Consider the following 18058-nt stretch of genomic DNA (forward strand, 5'->3'; position numbering starts at 1 on the left):
CCACAAGTAAAACGGTCCAACCCCCCTGTCTCTATGATGTTCTGAAGCGGAGATATAAGGCTTTGTTTATTCCGTTGCTAGGGTACTAAGTTTGGTTGCTAGGGAGAAAATTGGCATCCCATAATGATCAACCTTCAAGCCACAAGTAAAACGGTCCAACCCCCATGTCTCTATGATGTTCTGAAGCGGAGATATAAGGCTTTGTTTATTCCGTTGCTAGGGTACTAAGTTTGGTTGCTAGGGAGAAAATTGGCATCCCATAATGATCACACTTCAAGCCACAAGTAACACGGTCCAACCCTCGAGTCTCTATGATGTTCTGATGCGGAGATATAAGGCTTTGTTTATTCCGTTGCTAGGGTACTAAGTTTGGTTGCTAGGGAGAAAATTGGCCTCCCATAATGATCAACCTTCAAGCCACAAGTAAAACGGTCCAACCCCCGTGTCTCTAAAAGTTCTGAAGCAGAGATATAAGGCTTTGTTTATTCCGTTGCTAGGGTACTAAGTTTGGTTGCTAGGGAGAAAATTGGCATCCCATAATAATCAACCTTCAAGCCACAAGTAAAACGGTCCAACCCCCGTGTCTCTAAGATGTTCTGAAGCGGAGAAATAAGGCTTTGTTTATTCCGTTGCTAGGGTACTAAGTTTGGTTGCTAGGGAGAAAATTGGCATCCCATAATGATTACACTTCAAGCCACAAGTCAAACGGTCCAACCCCCATGTCTCTATGATGTTCTGAAGCGGAGATATAAGGCTTTGTTTATTCCGTTGCTAGGGTACTAAGTTTGGTTGCTAGGGAGAAAAATTGCATCCCATAATGATCACACTTAAAGCCACAAGTAAAACGGTCCAACCCCCGTGTCTCTACAATGTTCTGATGCTGAGATATAAGGCTTTGTTTATTCCGTTGCTAGGGTACTAAGTTTGGTTGCTAGGGAGGAAATTGGCATCCCATAATAATCAACCTTCAAGCCACAAGTAAAACGGTCCAACCCCCGTGTCTCTAAGATGTTCTGAAGCGGAGAAATAAGGCTTTGTTTATTCCGTTGCTAGGGTACTAAGTTTGGTTGCTAGGGAGAAAATTGGCATCCCATAATGATCAACCTTCAAGCCACAAGTAAAACAGTCCAACCCCCGTGTCTCTATGATGTTCTGAAGCGGAGATATAAGGCTTTGTTTATTCCGTTGCTAGGGTACTAAGTTTGGTTGCTAGGGAGAAAATTGGCATCCCATAATGATCAACCTTCAATTCAATTCAATTCAATTCAATTTTATTTATATAGCGCTTTTCACAATTGTTAATTGTTGCAAAGCAGCTTTACATGAGTAGATGTAGAGGAGAACATTGAAAATCAATACATAGTATAAGAAGTAGAATATAGCGGCTAAGGATAAAAAACCGTGTAAGCGAGCATATTAATAATGTAACGTATACAGTAAAGTTAAGCCAAAGTTGGCTGACTCTCCCTGGGACTAAAAAACCCCCTAGGAGAAAACCCAATGGGAAAAAATCCTAGAAGGACAAAAAACCCTAGGGAGAGATTAATATTTATATTTATAATATATAGACACGGTAGGGATAGGAAGCGTGTAAGCGGATTAAACTGGTTCAGCCGGTGGCCGTTGGTCGCGCATCGGTTGGGCGTCACGTTGAAGGACAGCCAGTTGATTAGTGGTGCGATGACCTTCACAGCAACAGGAACTGGGTCTGTTTGTCTCATTGTCCTCAGAGTCGAGGACGAGACAGGGAGACAAAAACAGAATTCTATTAGCGTAGGGGCCGTTCGCATGTAATGCAAGTGTCATACATTATAGTGGTTTAATTCAGCTCGGTTCCAGACAGGCTAGCTATTGCGGCAAGAGTAAATTACCCGTATGAGGTATGTGAGTGCTTTGTTCTAGACAAAATAACTACTGCGGGAAAAGTACATTTACTGGACATTCTATGTGAATGCTTTGTTAAAGAAGAATGTCTTAAGTTTAGATTTAAATTGATCGACTGTGTCTGATACTCGAACATTATTTGGTAAATCATTCCAGAGCTTAGGGGCTAAGTAGGAAAAGGATCTACCACCTTTAGACACTTTTGATATTCTAGGGATAATTAAGTAACCCGAATTTTGTGATCGCAGTTTACGTGGTGGATTGTATTCTGAAAGTAGTTCTTTTATATACGAGGGCGCTAGGCCATTTAAGGCTTTGTAGGTGATTAGTAATATTTTAAATTGTATGCGATATTTAACTGGTAGCCAGTGTAAAGATGCCAGAATTGGACTAATGTGGTCATACTTTTTAGATCGAGTAAGCACTCTTGCGGCGGCGTTTTGAACCAGCTGTAGCTTGTTTACCTGATTTGCATGGCATCCCCCGAGTAACGAGTTACAATAGTCTAATCTAGAGGTCATAAAAGCATGGATAAGCTTTTCTGCATCTGATGCAGACAGCATATGGCGTATTTTTGAGATATTTCTAAGATGGAAAAATGCTGTGCGGCAGACGTTGGAGATATGACTATCGAAAGATAGATTGCTGTCAAACATTACGCCTAAATTCTTAACCGTGGAAGATGGCACCACCGTGCAGCCATCTATGGGCAACTTGTAATCTGACATATTATGTTTGGAGCGATTTGGTTCAATAATAAGTATCTCTGTCTTATTGGAGTTTAGCATAAGAAAGTTATGTGCCATCCAGTCCCTAATATCACTAATGCAGTCTGTTAGCTTAGCAAACTGGTGGGTTTCGCTAGGATGTGACGAGATGTAAAGCTGGGTATCATCCGCATAGCAGTGAAAACTTATGTTATGTTTCCTGATAATGTCTCCTAGAGGTAACATATATAACGAGAATAGGATAGGGCCTAGAACTGATCCCTGAGGTACGCCGCATTTAACGGGGGAGTGATGTGACTCTTCCTCATTTACATAAACAAAGTGATATCGATTGGTTAGATACGATCTAAACCAGGCTAACGCCTGACCACTGATGCCAACATAGTTTTCTAGTCTATTGAGTAGGATTCTGTGATCTATTGTGTCGAAGGCTGCACTAAGGTCTAGTAATATAAGGATTGAGATTTCACCACGATCGGATGTTAATAGGAGGTCATTTGTAACTCTAAGCAACGCTGTCTCTGTGCTATGGTGGGGCCTGAATCCTGATTGGAACTTTTCATATGTATTATTATTCGCTATGAATGTGCGTAGCTGGCTTGCCACTATTTTTTCTAATATTTTAGAAAGAAAAGGTAGATTTGAGATTGGTCTAAAGTTATTAAGATCTCCCTGGTCAAGGTTTGGTTTTTTAATGAGCGGTCTAATAACTGCTAGTTTGAAAGCTGTTGGAACGTATCCTAATTCTAGCGATGAGTTAAAGATATTTAGTACCGAGTCGGACACTACATGAAATACCTCTTTTAGTAATTTTGTGGGAATGGGGTCTAATATACAGGACGATGATTTAGATGACGTTACTAATTTAGAGAGCTCTTCTATTGTAGTAGGTTTAAATGACTCAAGATGTTCGTATGATAATCTAGTGGTAAATGTACTATTGGGTTGAGTGGTGGCTGCTTGCGTAGTTTCTATGTTTTCCCTAATAGAAATAATTTTGTTAGTAAAGAAGTTCATGAAGTCGTTACTATTGTGTTGGAATTTACTATTGGTTTCTGTTTGTTCTTTGTTTCTAGTCAGTTTCGCAACTGTGCTAAAGAGGAAACGAGGGTTGTTATGATTTTCTTTAATAAGCGTACTGAGATAGGTAGATCTGGCGGTTTTAATAGCCTGTCTGTAGTGTTGAACACTCTCTTTCCATGCTGAACGCCATACTTCTAACTTTGTGTTTCGGTAGTTTCTTTCCATTTTTCTAGCTACTTTTTTAAGGGCTGCAGTATGATGGTCGTACCATGGAGCTGGCGTTTTTCCTTTGATTCTCTTTTTTCGTATGGGAGCAACGGCATCCATCGTGCTAGAGCAAACGTTGTTCAGGTTTTCTATTATAATATCCAGATCTTCACGGTTATCTGCTACATGTTTCATTTGAGACAGGTCTGGAAGAGTGCTAATAAAGCTATCTTTAGTGGTGGAAATTATTGTTCTGGCTAATCTGTAGCATGTTGTAGACTGAGCGGTCCTATCTAGAAGTATTGTGTATGACACAAGGCAATGGTCTGAAACGGCATCGCTCTGGGGTGATATTTCGATGTCATTAATATTGAGTCCGAGTGACAGAATTAAGTCTAATGTGTGATTACGAGTATGCGTGGGTCCAGACACGTTTTGTTTAATACCGAGAGAATTTAGAACATCCATAAACGCACGTCCTAATGCATCTTTTGAGTTATCCACATGGATGTTAAAATCACCAACGATAAGAGCTTTGTCTACAGTGACTGTAAGCTCAGATAGGAAGTCTGCTATTTCTTTAAGAAAATCTGTGTGGTGGCCCGGAGGCCTATATATGGTAGCTAAAATGAACGAAAGCTGTTTGTTGTTACGATCAGTTATTTCCATGTTTAACAGTATTATTTCAAACGAATTAAATTTTAGTTCTGATTTATGGTTTACTTTGAACATTTTGTTGTATATTGTAGCTACACCACCCCCTCTCCCTTTTAGGCGAGGAACGTGTTTATAATAATAGTCTTGTGGGGTGGATTCGTTTAAACTGATGTAATCGTCTGCTTTAAGCCAGGTCTCTGTTAAACAGAGTGCATCTAAGTTTTGGTCAGTAATTATTTCATTGATAATAGGTTCTTTATTGGTAAGCGATCTAATGTTAAGAAGGCCGAATTTTAACATTTGAGTTTCATCTTTTAGTGTATTGTGTTCTAATTTTATGTTAATAAGATTTGTACGAGACGAGGTAGACGGTGCTCTGTATTTATTTGTTCGAGGAACAGACACAGTCGAGATGTGTTGGTACTCTGGTAAAAAAGGCTCTATGTGCTGGGATATATGTGATCTTGACATGTCAAGGCAGCTAACAGACTGATGGGTAAGCCGATCTGTCTGTTTCCTGACCTGGGCCCTGGATAGTCAGACTATATCAAAAGTAAGACTATTGGTCAGATTTCTAGAGAGTATAGCACTACCTTCCGGAGACGGATGGAGGCCATCTCTCTTTAGCAGGTCAGGTCTTCCCCGGAAATGCTTCCAATTGTCTATAAACCCTACGTTATGCTGAGGGCACCACTTTGACATCCAGCCATGAAGAGACACTAATCTACTGTAAGTTTCATCTCCCCGGTAGGCGGGGAGGGGACCAGAGCAAATTACATTGTCTGACATTGTTTTTGCAATTTCACACACCTCTTTAATAGTATCTTTGGTGATCTCCGACTGGCGGAGTCTGGTGTCATTCGTGCCGGCGTGAATAACAATCTTAGAAAACTTACGTTTAGCATTAGCCAGCACTTTTAATTTGGATCTAATGTCAGACGCTCTGGCTCCCGGTATACAATCGACTATGGTGGCTGGTGCCTCAATGTCAACGTTCCTGAGTATAGAATCTCCAATAACCAGGGCACTTTTAACAGACGTCTCAGCCGGTGTATTGCTGAGTGGAGAAAATCTGTTTGATATTAAAACAGGAGCGTGATTTGGGTGCCGAATGTGACTATGCCGCCTGACAGTCACCCAGTTAGTCAGCCGCCTTGACTCTGAAGTCGGAACCGAGCCATGTGTATTACGCTTAACACTAGGCGCACCCGAAACAGTGTTTGTAACAATAACATTAGCGGTCTTACTGTCCTCAACTAGCGTTCGGATGCGCGCTTCTAGTTCAGCAACCTTCTCCGTCAGCCTTACTACTTCAATACACTTAGCACATGTAAACCCCTCTATGCTGACGGAAGAAGCTAAACTGTACATGTGGCAAGTAGTGCAGGTTACAATGACAAGCGGAGTCTTACCGTGTTCATGCTGGGCGATGGCGTCTCCGTTCGCCTGAACGCGGTCCGTGAAGCTGCATCGAGACGGGTGCTGGCTCGCAGTACGCCTCGGCCGCCTACGAGTGTCTGTGGTCAGGGTGATGTGAGGCACGCTGACTCTGCGAAGGCCGGGCAGCACCTCCTTCACAGCTTCCCGATCTGGTGTGGACAGATCAGAAAAGCATACCTCGGATGAATCCGCCATTAGATCGCCAAAGAAGGCAGGTTTAAGTAAACAGACGGTAAGAAATGCTAGAGGGCTATATGCTAAAACTGGGTGTTACAAGTGATAAAATCGTTTCGCTTAGTAATACAATTCAGTAATCGTCAAGGTAAAGTATTCCTAAGATAAACTAATAAGTTATATTATAAAGATAGGAATAAGATAGTGAAAAAATAGGATTTAGCTGATAAGCTCAACGGAGCTTCGGGCTTGCGACTCCTCTCTTCGTCTTTCTCTCAGCGTCTCTCTCTGATGACGTTGCGATGACCTGAATGAGCAAGTAAAACGGTCCAACCCCCATGTCTCTATGATGTTCTGATGCCGAGATATAAGGCTTTGTTTATTCCGTTGCTAGGGTACTAAGTTTGGTTGCTAGGGAGAAAATTGACATCCCATAATGATCAACCTTCAAGCCACAGGTAAAACGGTCCAACCCCCGTGTCTCTATGATGTTCTGAAGCGGAGATATAAGGCTTTGTTTATTCCGTTGCTAGGGTACTAAGTTTGGTTGCTAGGGAGAAAATTGGCATCCCATAATGATCAACCTTCAAGCCACAAGTAAAACGTTCCAAACCCCGTGTCTCTACGATGTTCTGATGCCGAGATATAAGGCTTTGTTTATTCCGTTGCTAGGGTTATAAGTCAATGGGAAATTTTGGGGTCCTCTTACACCCCAGGGGTACAGCTTACACCCCATTGTGATGTATGTTCTTACAGAGCCTGTCAGCCTCCTTAAATGTGGTAACCCACAAGTTTCTACAAGTTTCTCACTCGCAGCTATGACTCGTCAAAGTTTGTCTCAATGTTAAGTCAATGGAAATTTTGGGGTGTTTGAGCGCCCCGTTTAGGAATTCGGAAGGTCCCATCAGTTAGAAAAGTCATAGCATAAATCTACGGACCAGTCTTAAAAGTTTTGTAAAGTTTTGTGGGTGTAGCTTGAAAGCTCTAGGAGGAGTTACAGTCAGAAAAAGTGGGGGAGCATAAGAATAATAATAACTAGATATTAAAGTTTGAGGACAAACTTTATGTTGGCTTGAAAAAGCGTAGCCTGAACATTTAAAATGGTTTGACAGAAGTTTATTTTAGTAGGCTATCTGGCTGTTAGCATGATTAGCATGAAGCTAGCATGATTAGCATGAAGCTAGCATGATTAGCATGAAGCTAGCATGATGTTAGCATGATCAGTATGAAGCTAGCATGAAGCTAACATGATTAGCATGAAGCTAACATGATTAGCAGGAAGCTAGCATGAAGCTAACATGATTAGCATGAAGCTAGAATGAAGCTAACATTTATTCCGTTGCTAGGGTACTAAGTTTGGTTGCTAGGGAGAAAATTGGCATCCCATAATGATCAACCTTCAAGCCACAAGTAAAACGGTCCAACCCCCGTGTCTCTATGATGTTCTGAAGCGGAGATATAAGGCATTGTTTATTCCGTTGCTAGGGTACTAAGTTTGGTTGCTAGGGAGAAAATTGGCATCCCATAATGATCAACCTTCATGCCACAAGTAAAACGGTCCAACCCCCGTGTCTCTATGATGTTCTGAAGCGGAGATATAAGGCTTTGTTTATTCCGTTGCTAGGGTACTAAGTTTGGTTGCTAGGGAGAAAATTTGCATCCCATAATGATCAACCTTTAAGCCACAAGTAAAACGGTCCAACCCCCGTGTCTCTATGATGTTCTAAAGCGGAGATATAAGGCTTTGTTTATTCCGTTGCTAGGGTACTAAGTTTGGTTGCTAGGGAGAAAAATGGCATCCCATAATGATCACACTTAAAGCCACAAGTAAAACGGTCCAACCCCCGTGTCTCTATGATGTTCTGAAAGGGGGAAATATAAGGCTTTGTTTATTCCGTTGCTAGGGTACTAAGTTTGGTTGCTAGGGAGGAAATTGGCATCCCATAATAATCAACCTTCAAGCCACAAGTAAAACGGTCCAACCCCCGTGTCTCTAAGATGTTCTGAAGCGGAGAAATAAGGCTTTGTTTATTCCGTTGCTAGGGTACTAAGTTTGGTTGCTAGGGAGAAAATTGGCATCCCATAATGATCAACCTTCAAGCCACAAGTAAAACGGTCCAACCCCCGTGTCTCTATGATGTTCTGAAGCGGAGATATAAGGCTTTGTTTATTCCGTTGCTAGGGTACTTAGTTTGGTTGCTAGGGAGAAAATTGGCATCCCATAATGATCAACCTTCAAGCCACAAGTAAAACGGTCAAACCCCCGTGTCTCTATGATGTTCTGAAGCGGAGATATAAGGCTTTGTTTATTCCGTTGCTAGGGTACTAAGTTTGGTTGCTAGGGAGAAAATTGGCATCCCATAATGATCAACCTTCAAGCCACAAGTAAAACGGTCCAACCCCCGTGTCTCTATGATGTTCTGAAGCGGAGATATAAGGCTTTGTTTATTCCGTTGCTAGGGTACTAAGTTTGGTTGCTAGGGAGGAAATTGGCATCCCATAATGATCAACCTTCAAGCCACAAGTAAAACGGTCCAACCCCCGTGTCTCTATGATGTTCTGAAGCGGAGATATAAGGCTTTGTTTATTCCGTTGCTAGGGTACTAAGTTTGGTTGCTAGGGAGAAAAATGGCATCCCATAATGATCACACTTAAAGCCACAAGTAAAACGGTCCAACCCCCGTGTCTCTATGATGTTCTGATGCTGAGATATAAGGCTTTGTTTATTCCGTTGCTAGAGTACTAAGTTTGGTTGCTAGGGAGAAAATTGGCATCCCATAATGATCAACCTTCAAGCCACAAGTAAAACGGTCCAACCCCCGTGTCTCTATGATGTTCTGATGCTGAGATATAAGGCTTTGTTTATTCCGTTGCTAGGGTACTAAGTTTGGTTGCTAGGGAGAAAATTGGCATCCCATAATGATCAACCTTCAAGCCACAAGTAAAACGGTCCAACCCCCATGTCTCTACGACACTCTAAAGTGAAGATATTCCATCTGGGATGCTTTTATTCCTTTATATGGGCATGTTTCCTGCCCCATTATAAGTCAATGGGAAATTTTGGGGGCCTCTTACACCCCAGGGGTACAGCTTACACCCCATTGTGATGTATGTTCTTACAGAGCCTGTCAGCCTCCTTAAATGTGGTAACCCACAAGTTTCTACAAGTTTCTCACTCGCAGCTATGACTCGTCAAAGTTTGTCTCAATGTTAAGTCAATGGAAATTTTGGGGTGTTTGAGCCCCCCGTTTAGGAATTCGGAAGGTCCCATCAGTTAGAAAAGTCATAGCATAAATCTACGGACCAGTCTTAAAAGTTTTGTAAAGTTTTGTGGGTGTAGCTTGAAAGCTCTAGGAGGAGTTACAGTCAGAAAAAGTGGGGATCAGAAGAAGAATAATAACTAGATAGGTACATTTCCTGAAGAAAATGTGAAGTGGTGCTTGCCGTGGCAAATTTCGGGGAACAATATATGATTATACTCTAAGTCACGAGTCAAACGGTCCAACCCCCGTGTCTCTACGATGTTCTGATGCGGAGATATAAGGCTTTGTTTACTCTGTTGCTAGGGTACTGTATTTGGTTGCTAGGGAAAAAATGGCATCCACTAGTGATTACCCTCCGAGTCACGAGTCAAACGGTCCAAACCCCATGTCTCTACAATGTTCTGATGCGGAGATATAAGGCTTTGTTTACTCTGTTGCTAGGGTACTGTATTTGGTTGCTAGGGAAAAAAAATGCATCCACTAGTGATTACCCTCCGAGTCATGAGTCAAACGATCCAACCCCCGTGTCTCTACGATGTTCTGATGCGGAGATATAAGGCTTTGTTTACTCTGTTGCTAGGGTACTGTATTTGGTTGCTAGGGAAAAAAATGGCATCCACTAGTGATTACCCTCCGAGTCACGAGTCAAACGGTCCAAACCCCATGTCTCTACGATGTTCTGATGCGGAGATATAAGGCTTTGTTTACTCTGTTGCTAGGGTACTGTATTTGGTTGCTAGGGAAAAAAATTGCATCCACGAGTGATTACCCTCCGAGTCATGAGTCAAACGGTCCAACCCCCGTGTCTCTACGATGTTCTGATGCGGAGATATAAGGCTTTGTTTACTCTGTTGCTAGGGTACTGTATTTGGTTGCTAGGGAAAAAAATGGGATCCACTAGTGATTACCCTCCGAGTCATGAGTCAAACGGTCCAAACCCCATGTCTCTACGATGTTCTGATGCGGAGATATAAGGCTTTGTTTACTCTGTTGCTAGGGTACTGTATTTGGTTGCTAGGGAAAAAATGGCATCCACTAGTGATTACCCTCCGAGTCATGAGTCAAACGGTCCAACCCCCATGTCTCTACGATGTTCTGATGCGGAGATATAAGGCTTTGTTTACTCTGTTGCTAGGGTACTGTATTTGGTTGCTAGGGGCGTGGCTTGGGAGTGGCCAATGATGAGCCCAGTGATTACACTCCGAGTCACAAGTAAAACGGTCCAACCCCCGTGTCTCTACGATGTTCTGATGCGGAGATATAAGGCTTTGTTTACTCTGTTGCTAGGGTACTGTATTTGGTTGCTAGGGGCGTGGCTTGGGAGTGGCCAATGATGTGCCCAGTGATTACACTCCGAGTCACAAGTAAAACGGTCCAAACCCCGTGTCTCTATGATGTTCTGATGCGGAGATATAAGGCTTTGTTTATTCGGTTGCTAGGGTGCTCAAATTTGGTTGCTAGGGGCGTGGCTTGGGAGTGGCCAACGATGTGCCCAATTGTTACACCCCTAGTCACAAGTAAAACGGTCCAACCCCCGTGTCTCTACGATGTTCCGATGCCGAGATATAACTGTTTGTATTTTATGTTGCTAGGGTGCTCAAAAGTGGTTGCTAGGGGCGTGGCTTAGTAACTCTGTAAGGATCCTGAGAGACTGATTGGATGCCTGAGTAAAATGAGCCAACCCCCATGTCTCTATGACACTGTGGTGCAAAGATATCCATCTGGGCATTTTATAATGGCAGTCTATGGGATAGGTTGCTAGGGTGCTCAAAAGTGGTTGCTAGGGGCGTGGCTTAATAGCTCTGAGATGATCCTGAGAGACTGATTGGATGCCCGAGTAAAATGAGCCCACCCACTTATCTCTACGACACTGTAAAGCAAAGATATCCCATCTGGAATGATTTTATTCCCTTATATGGGCGTGTTCCCTGCCCCATTATAAGTCAATGGGAAATTTCGGGTGCTTCTTACACCCCAGGGGTACAGCTTACACCCCATTGTGATGAATGCTCTTACAGAGCCTACCACCCTCTTCAAATGTTATAACCCACATGCTTCTACCAAATCCTCGAGCGGAGCTATGACCCGTCAAAGTTTGGCCCAATGTTAAGTCAATGGGATTTTTCGGGTGGTTTTTCGCCCCCCTTTCGGAAATCCTGCACCCGATCTCTTATAAAAGTCATAGCACACCTCTCCTCAATAATCCGGTCAATTTGAGCCCTCTTTCGTGTGTCTACGACCAACCGTGTGGGACGAGTTACGCGCCGAAAAAGTGTGCAGACATAAGAATAATAAGATATAATAATAATAATAATAATAAGTATGAGCAATAATAATAGTGATGCCTTGCATAAATGCAAGCACCACTAATAATAATAAGATTAAGATGAAGAACAGTATGTTGGCTTTTTCAAGCCAACATAATAATAATAATAATAAGTTTAGATACAACAACAGTATGTTGGCTTTGTCAAGCCAACATAATAATAACTAGATAGAAAAGTTCGTCGGAACAAACTTTATGTTGGCTTGAGAAAGCCTAGTCTGAGAGTAGCGTTTGACAACTTAGCATGAAGCTATCATGATTTAAGATAAAGCTAGCATGATTTAACATGAAGCGAACATGATTTAGCATGAAGCTAGCATGATTTAGCATGAAGCTAGCATGAAGCTAGCATAATTTAACATGAGGCTAGAATGATGATAGCATGATTAGCATAAAGCTAGCATGATGCTAGCATGATTAGCATGAAGCTAGCATGATGCTAACATGATTAGCATGAAGCTAGCATGATGCTATCATGATTAGCATGATGCTAACATGATTAGCATGATGCTAACATGATTAGCATGAAGCTAGCATGATTAGCATGAAGCTAGCATGATTAGCATGAAGCTAGCATGATGTTAGCATGATTAGCATGAAGCTAGTATGATGCTAGCATGATTAGCATGAAGCTAGCATGAAGTTAGCATGATTAGCATGAAGCTAGCATGATGCTAGCATGATTAGCCTGAAGCTAGAATGATGTTAGCATGATTAGCATGATGTTAGCATGATTAGCATGATGTTAGCATGATTAGCATGATGTTAGCATGATTAGCATGAAGCTAGCATGAAGCTAGCATGATTAGCAGGAAGCTAGCATGAAGCTAACATTTATTGCGTTGCTAGGGTACTAAGTTTGGTTGCTAGGGAGAAAATTGGCATCCCATAATGATCACCCTTCAAGCCACAAGTAAAACGGTCCAACCCCCGTGTCCCAACAATGTTCTGATGCAGAGATATAAGGCTTTGTTTATTCCGTTGCTAGGGTACTAAGTTTGGTTGCTAGGGAGAAAATTGGCATCCCATAATGATCACACTTCAAGCCACAAGTAAAACAGTCCAACCCCCGTGTCTCTACAATGTTCTGATGCGGAGATATAAGGCTTTGTTTATTCCGTTGCTAGGGTACTACGTTTGGTTGCTAGGGAGAAAATTGGCATCCCATAATGATCACACTTCAAGCCAGAAGTAAAACGGTCCAACCCCCGTGTCTCTATGATGTTCTGAAGCGGAGATATAAGGCTTTGTTTATTCCGTTGCTAGGGTACTAAGTTTGGTTGCTAGGGAGAAAATTGGTATCCCATAATGATTACACTTCAAGCCACAAGTAAAACGGTCCAACCCCCGTGTCTCTACGATGTTCAGATCCAGAGATATAAGGCTTTGTTTATTATGTTGCTATGGTCTTCATATTTTGTTGCTAGGGGCGTGGCTTAATACCTCAATAAGAATCCTAAGAGACTGATTGAATGCCTGAGTAAAATGAGCCCACCCCTATGTCTCTATGACACTCTGGTGCAAAGATATCCATCTGGGCTTTTTATAATGGTAGTCTATGGGAGATTCAATTCAATTCAATTCAATTTTATTTATATAGCGCTTTTCACAAAAGTCAATTGTTTCAAAGCAGCTTTACATAAATAGAAGCAGTGAAAAGCACAGAAAACGACAGATAGCACAACAGAATACATGATAGCATGAGCAGTTAAATTTGCTGCGGCTATGACTCAATATTATAATTGCACGTATTACTAAAGCAACGTATAGAAGAGGAAGCTAGGTAAAGCCCAAAAAGGCTGCCTCCCCGGGGTGAAAAACCCCCTAGGAGAAAAAAAAACCCCGGGCTTTTATCCGAGGAAAAATAAGTCCTAGGAGGGAAAAACCCTTGGGAGAACGGAAATGGAGATTTAGCGGAGATTAAGCGGTTCTGCCGGTGATCGTTGGTCAGGTATCAGCTGGGCATAACGTTGAAGGACAGCCAGTAGATCAGAGGTGTGCCGACTTTCACATCTACCGGGACTGGGTCTGTTTGTCTCGTCCTCGGGTCGAGGACGAGACAGGGAGAGAAAAACAAAATCGTATTAGCGTAGCGGCCGTTCATATGTATTGAAGTGTCACACAGTGATGTGGTTTAACTCAGCTTAGTTCCAGACAGACTAAATATTGCGGCATAATTATGTTATCCACAGTTGAGGATTTAGCAAATTGGGGGCCCAATGCGAGGGTATATATGGTAAATAAGGGTCACCTTCCGATCTTTAAGAGAAAATGAAACCTGACGACCCAAAACATCTTAGTTTGTATGTATGTGACAGAATGCATTTGCTTTAATGTAAATGCACTCATGAAGTTAATTGCTTTTAGTGTTGCTAGGGTACCCAAAATTGTTGCTAGGTGCGTGGCTTAATAGCTCTGGGGTGATCCTAAGAGACTGATTGGATGCTTGAGTAAAATTAGCCCACCCCCATGTCTCTAAGACACTCTAAAGTGAAGATATTCCATCTGGGACGCTTTTATTCCCTTTTATGGGCATGTTTCCTGCCCCATTATAAGTCAATGGGAAATTTTGGGGGCCCCTTACACCCCAGGGGTACAGCTTACACCCCATTGTGAGGTATGTTCTTACACAGCCTGTCAGCCTCCTTAAATGTGGTAACCCAAAAGTTTCTACAAGTTTCTCACTCGCAGCTATGACCCGTCAAAGTTTGTCTCAATGTTAAGTCAATGGAAATTTTGGGGTGTTTCAGCGCCCCGTTTAGGAATTCGGACGGTCCCATCAGTTAGAAAAGATATAGCAACTCGAGTCAGATCAGACCGAAGGTATGTCCAAAGTTTGATGGCTGTAGCTTGAAAGCTCTAGGACGAGTTAGAGTTAGAAATTTTGTCTCAGAAAACACGGAAGAATAATAATAATAACTAGATAGTAAAGTTTGAAGACAAACTTTATGTTGGCTTGAGAAAGCGTAGCCTGAACGTTTAAAACGGTTTGACATAAGTTTAGTTTAGTAGGCTATCTGGCTGTTAGTATGTTTAAGTATGAAGGTAGCATGATTTACCATGAAGCTAGCATGATGTTAGCATGATTAGCATGATGCTAGCATGATTAGCATGAAGCTAGCATAATGCTAGCATGATTAGCATGAAGCTAGCATAATGCTAGCATGATTAGCATGAAGCTAGCATGATTAGCATGAAGCTAGTATGATGCTAGCATGATTAGCATGAAGCTAGGATGATGCTAGCATGATTAGCATGAAGCTAGCATGATGCTAGCATGATTAGCATGAAGCTAGCATGATGCTAGCATGATTAGCATGAAGCTAGCATGATGCTAGCATGATTAGCATGAAGCTAACATGATTAGCATGAAGCTAGCATGATGCTAGCATGATTAGCATGAAGCTAGCATGATGCTAGCATGATTAGCATGAAGCTAGCATGATGCTAGCATGATTAGCATGAAGCTAGCATGAAGCTAGCATGATTAGCATGAAGCTAGCATGAAGCTAGCATGATTAGCATGAAGCTAGCATGATGCTAGCATGATTAGCATGAAGCTAGCATGATGCTAGCATGATTAGCATGAAGCTAGCATGATGTTAGCATGATTAGCATGACGCTAGCATGAAGTTAGCATGATTAGCATGAAGCTAGCATGATGTTAGCATGATTAGCATGAAGCTAGCATGAAGCTAGCATGATTAGCAGGAAGCTAGCATGAAGCTAATATTTATTGCGTTGCTAGGGTACTAAGTTTGGTTGCTAGGGAGAAAATTGGCATCCCATAATGATCACCCTTCAAGCCACAAGTAAAACGGTCCAACCCCCGTGTCTCTACAATGTTCTGATGCGGAGATATAAGGCTTTGTTTATTCCGTTGCTAGGGTACTAAGTTTGGTTGCTAGGGAGAAAATTGGCATCCCATAATGATCACACTTCAAGCCACAAGTTAAACGGTCCAACCCCCGTGTCTCTACAATGTTCTGATGCGGAGATATAAGGCTTTGTTTATTCCGTTGCTAGGGTACTAAGTTTGGTTGTTAGGGAGAAAATTGGCATCCAATAATGATCACCCTTCAAGCCACAAGTAAAACGGTCCAACCCCCGTGTCTCTACAATGTTCTGATGCGGAGATATAAGGCTTTGTTTATTCCGTTGCTAGGGTACTAAGTTTGGTTGCTAGGGAGAAAATTGGCATCCCATAATGATCACCCTTCAAGCCACAAGTAAAACGGTCCAACCCCCGTGTCTCTACAATGTTCTGATGCGGAGATATAAGGCTTTGTTTATTCCGTTGCTAGGGTACTAAGTTTGGTTGCTAGGGAGAAAATTGGCATCCCATAATGATCACCCTTCAAGCCACAAGTAAAACGTTCCAACCCCCGTGTCTCTACAATGTTCTGATGCGGAGATATAAGGCTTTGTTTATTCCGTTGCTAGGGTACTAAGTTTGGTTGCTAGGGAGAAAATTGGCATCCCATAATGATCACACTTCAAGCCACAAGTAAAACGGTCCAACCCCCGTGTCTCTACAATGTTCTGATGCGGAGATATAAGGCTTTGTTTATTCCGTTGCTAGGGTACTAAGTTTGGTTGCTAGGGAGAAAATTGGCATCCCATAATGATCACACTTCAAGCCACAAGTAAAACGGTCCAACCCCCGTGTCTCTACAATGTTCTGATGCGGAGATATAAGGCTTTGTTTATTCCGTTGCTAGGGTACTAAGTTTGGTTGCTAGGGAGAAAATTGGCATCCCATAATGATCACACTTCAAGCCACAAGTAAAACGGTCCAACCCCCGTGTCTCTATGATGTTCTGAAGCGGAGATATAAGGCTTTGTTTATTCCGTTGCTAGGGTACTAAGTTTGGTTGCTAGGGAGAAAAATGGCATCCCATAATGATCAACCTTCAAGCCACAAGTAAAACGGTCCAGCCCCCGTGTCTCTATGATGTTCTGAAGCGGAGATATAAGGCTTTGTTTATTCCGTTGCTAGGGTACTAAGTTTGGTTGCTAGGGATAAAATTGCCATCCCATAATGATTACACTTCAAGCCACAAGTAAAACGGTCCAGCCCCCGTGTCTCTATGATGTTCTGAAGCGGAGATATAAGGCTTTGTTTATTCCGTTGCTAGGGTACTAAGTTTGGTTGCTAGGGAGAAAATTGCCATCCCATAATGATTACACTTCAAGCCACAAGTAAAACGGTCCAACCCCTGTGTCTCTACGATGTTCAGATCCAGAGATATAAGGCTTTGTTTATTATGTTGCTAGGGTCTTCATATTTTGTTGCTAGGGGCGTGGCTTAATACTTCAATAAGAATCCTAAGAGACTGATTGGATACCTGAGTAAAATGAGCCCACCCCTATGTCTCTATGACACTCTGGTGCAAAGATATCCATCTGGGCTTTTTATAATGGTAGTCTATGGGAGATGTTGCTAGGGTACCCAAAATTGTTGCTAGGGGCGTGGCTTAATAGCTCTGGGGTGATCCTAAGAGACTGATTGGATGCTTGAGTAAAATGAACCCACCCCCATGTCTCTAAGACACTCTAAAGTGAAGATATTCCATCTGGGATGCTTTTATTCCCTTTTATGGGCATGTTTCCTGCCCCATTATAAGTCAATGGGAAATTTTGGGGGCCTCTTACACCCCAGGGGTACAGCTTACACCCCATTGTGAGGTATGTTCTTACACAGCCTGTCAGCCTCCTTTAATGTGGTAAGCCACAAGTTTCTACAAGTTTCTCACTCGCAGCTATGACCCGTCAAAGTTTGTCTCAATGTTAAGTCAATGGAAATTTTGGGGTGTTTCAGCGCCCCGTTTAGGAATTCGGAAGGTCCCATCAGTTAGAAAAGATATAGCAACTCGAGTCAGATCAGACCGAAGGTCTGTCCAAAGTTTGATGGCTGTAGCTTGAAAGCTCTAGGACGAGTTAAAGTTAGAAATTTTAGTCTCAGAAGAAAAAGAATAACTAGATAGTAAAGTTTGAAGACAAACTTTATGTTGGCTTGAGAAAGCGTAGCCTGAACGTTTAAAACGGTTTGACATAAGTTTAGTTTAGTAGGCTATCTGGCTGTTAGTATGTTTAAGTAGGAAGGTAGCATGATTTACCATGAAGCTAGCATGATGTTAGCATGATTAGCATGAAGCTAGCATGATGCTAGCATGATTAGCATGAAGCTAGCATGATGCTAACATGATTAGCATGAAGTTAGCATGATTAGCATGAAGCTAGCATGATGCTAGCATGAAGCTAGCATGATGCTAGCATGAAGCTAGCATGATGCTAGCATGATTAGCATGAAGCTAGCATGATGCTAGCATGATGCTAGCATGATTAGCATGAAG

The 18058-nt window shown here is 42.2% G+C and overlaps 1 protein-coding gene across 1 annotated transcript; it reads right to left on the bottom strand.

Moving 5' to 3' along the window:
* Positions 1-4271: 4271 nt before the first annotated feature.
* Positions 4272-6372, bottom strand: LOC141282050 (uncharacterized). The gene has a single exon (XM_073814428.1). The coding sequence runs from the start codon at positions 6132-6134 to the stop codon at positions 5037-5039; it is 1098 nt and encodes a 365-aa protein (XP_073670529.1). The 5' UTR covers positions 6135-6372; the 3' UTR covers positions 4272-5036.
* Between the last annotated feature and the right edge of the window lie 11686 nt (positions 6373-18058).

This window comes from Paramisgurnus dabryanus, chromosome 4, assembly GCF_030506205.2.
Source record: "Paramisgurnus dabryanus chromosome 4, PD_genome_1.1, whole genome shotgun sequence".
Classification (NCBI taxonomy): Eukaryota; Metazoa; Chordata; class Actinopteri; order Cypriniformes; family Cobitidae; genus Paramisgurnus; species Paramisgurnus dabryanus.

Bases quoted from the DNA above. Each gene is read 5' to 3' on its own strand.
- LOC141282050 (XM_073814428.1), bottom strand. From the start codon at position 6,134: ATGGCGGATTCATCCGAGGTATGCTTTTCTGATCTGTCCACACCAGAT.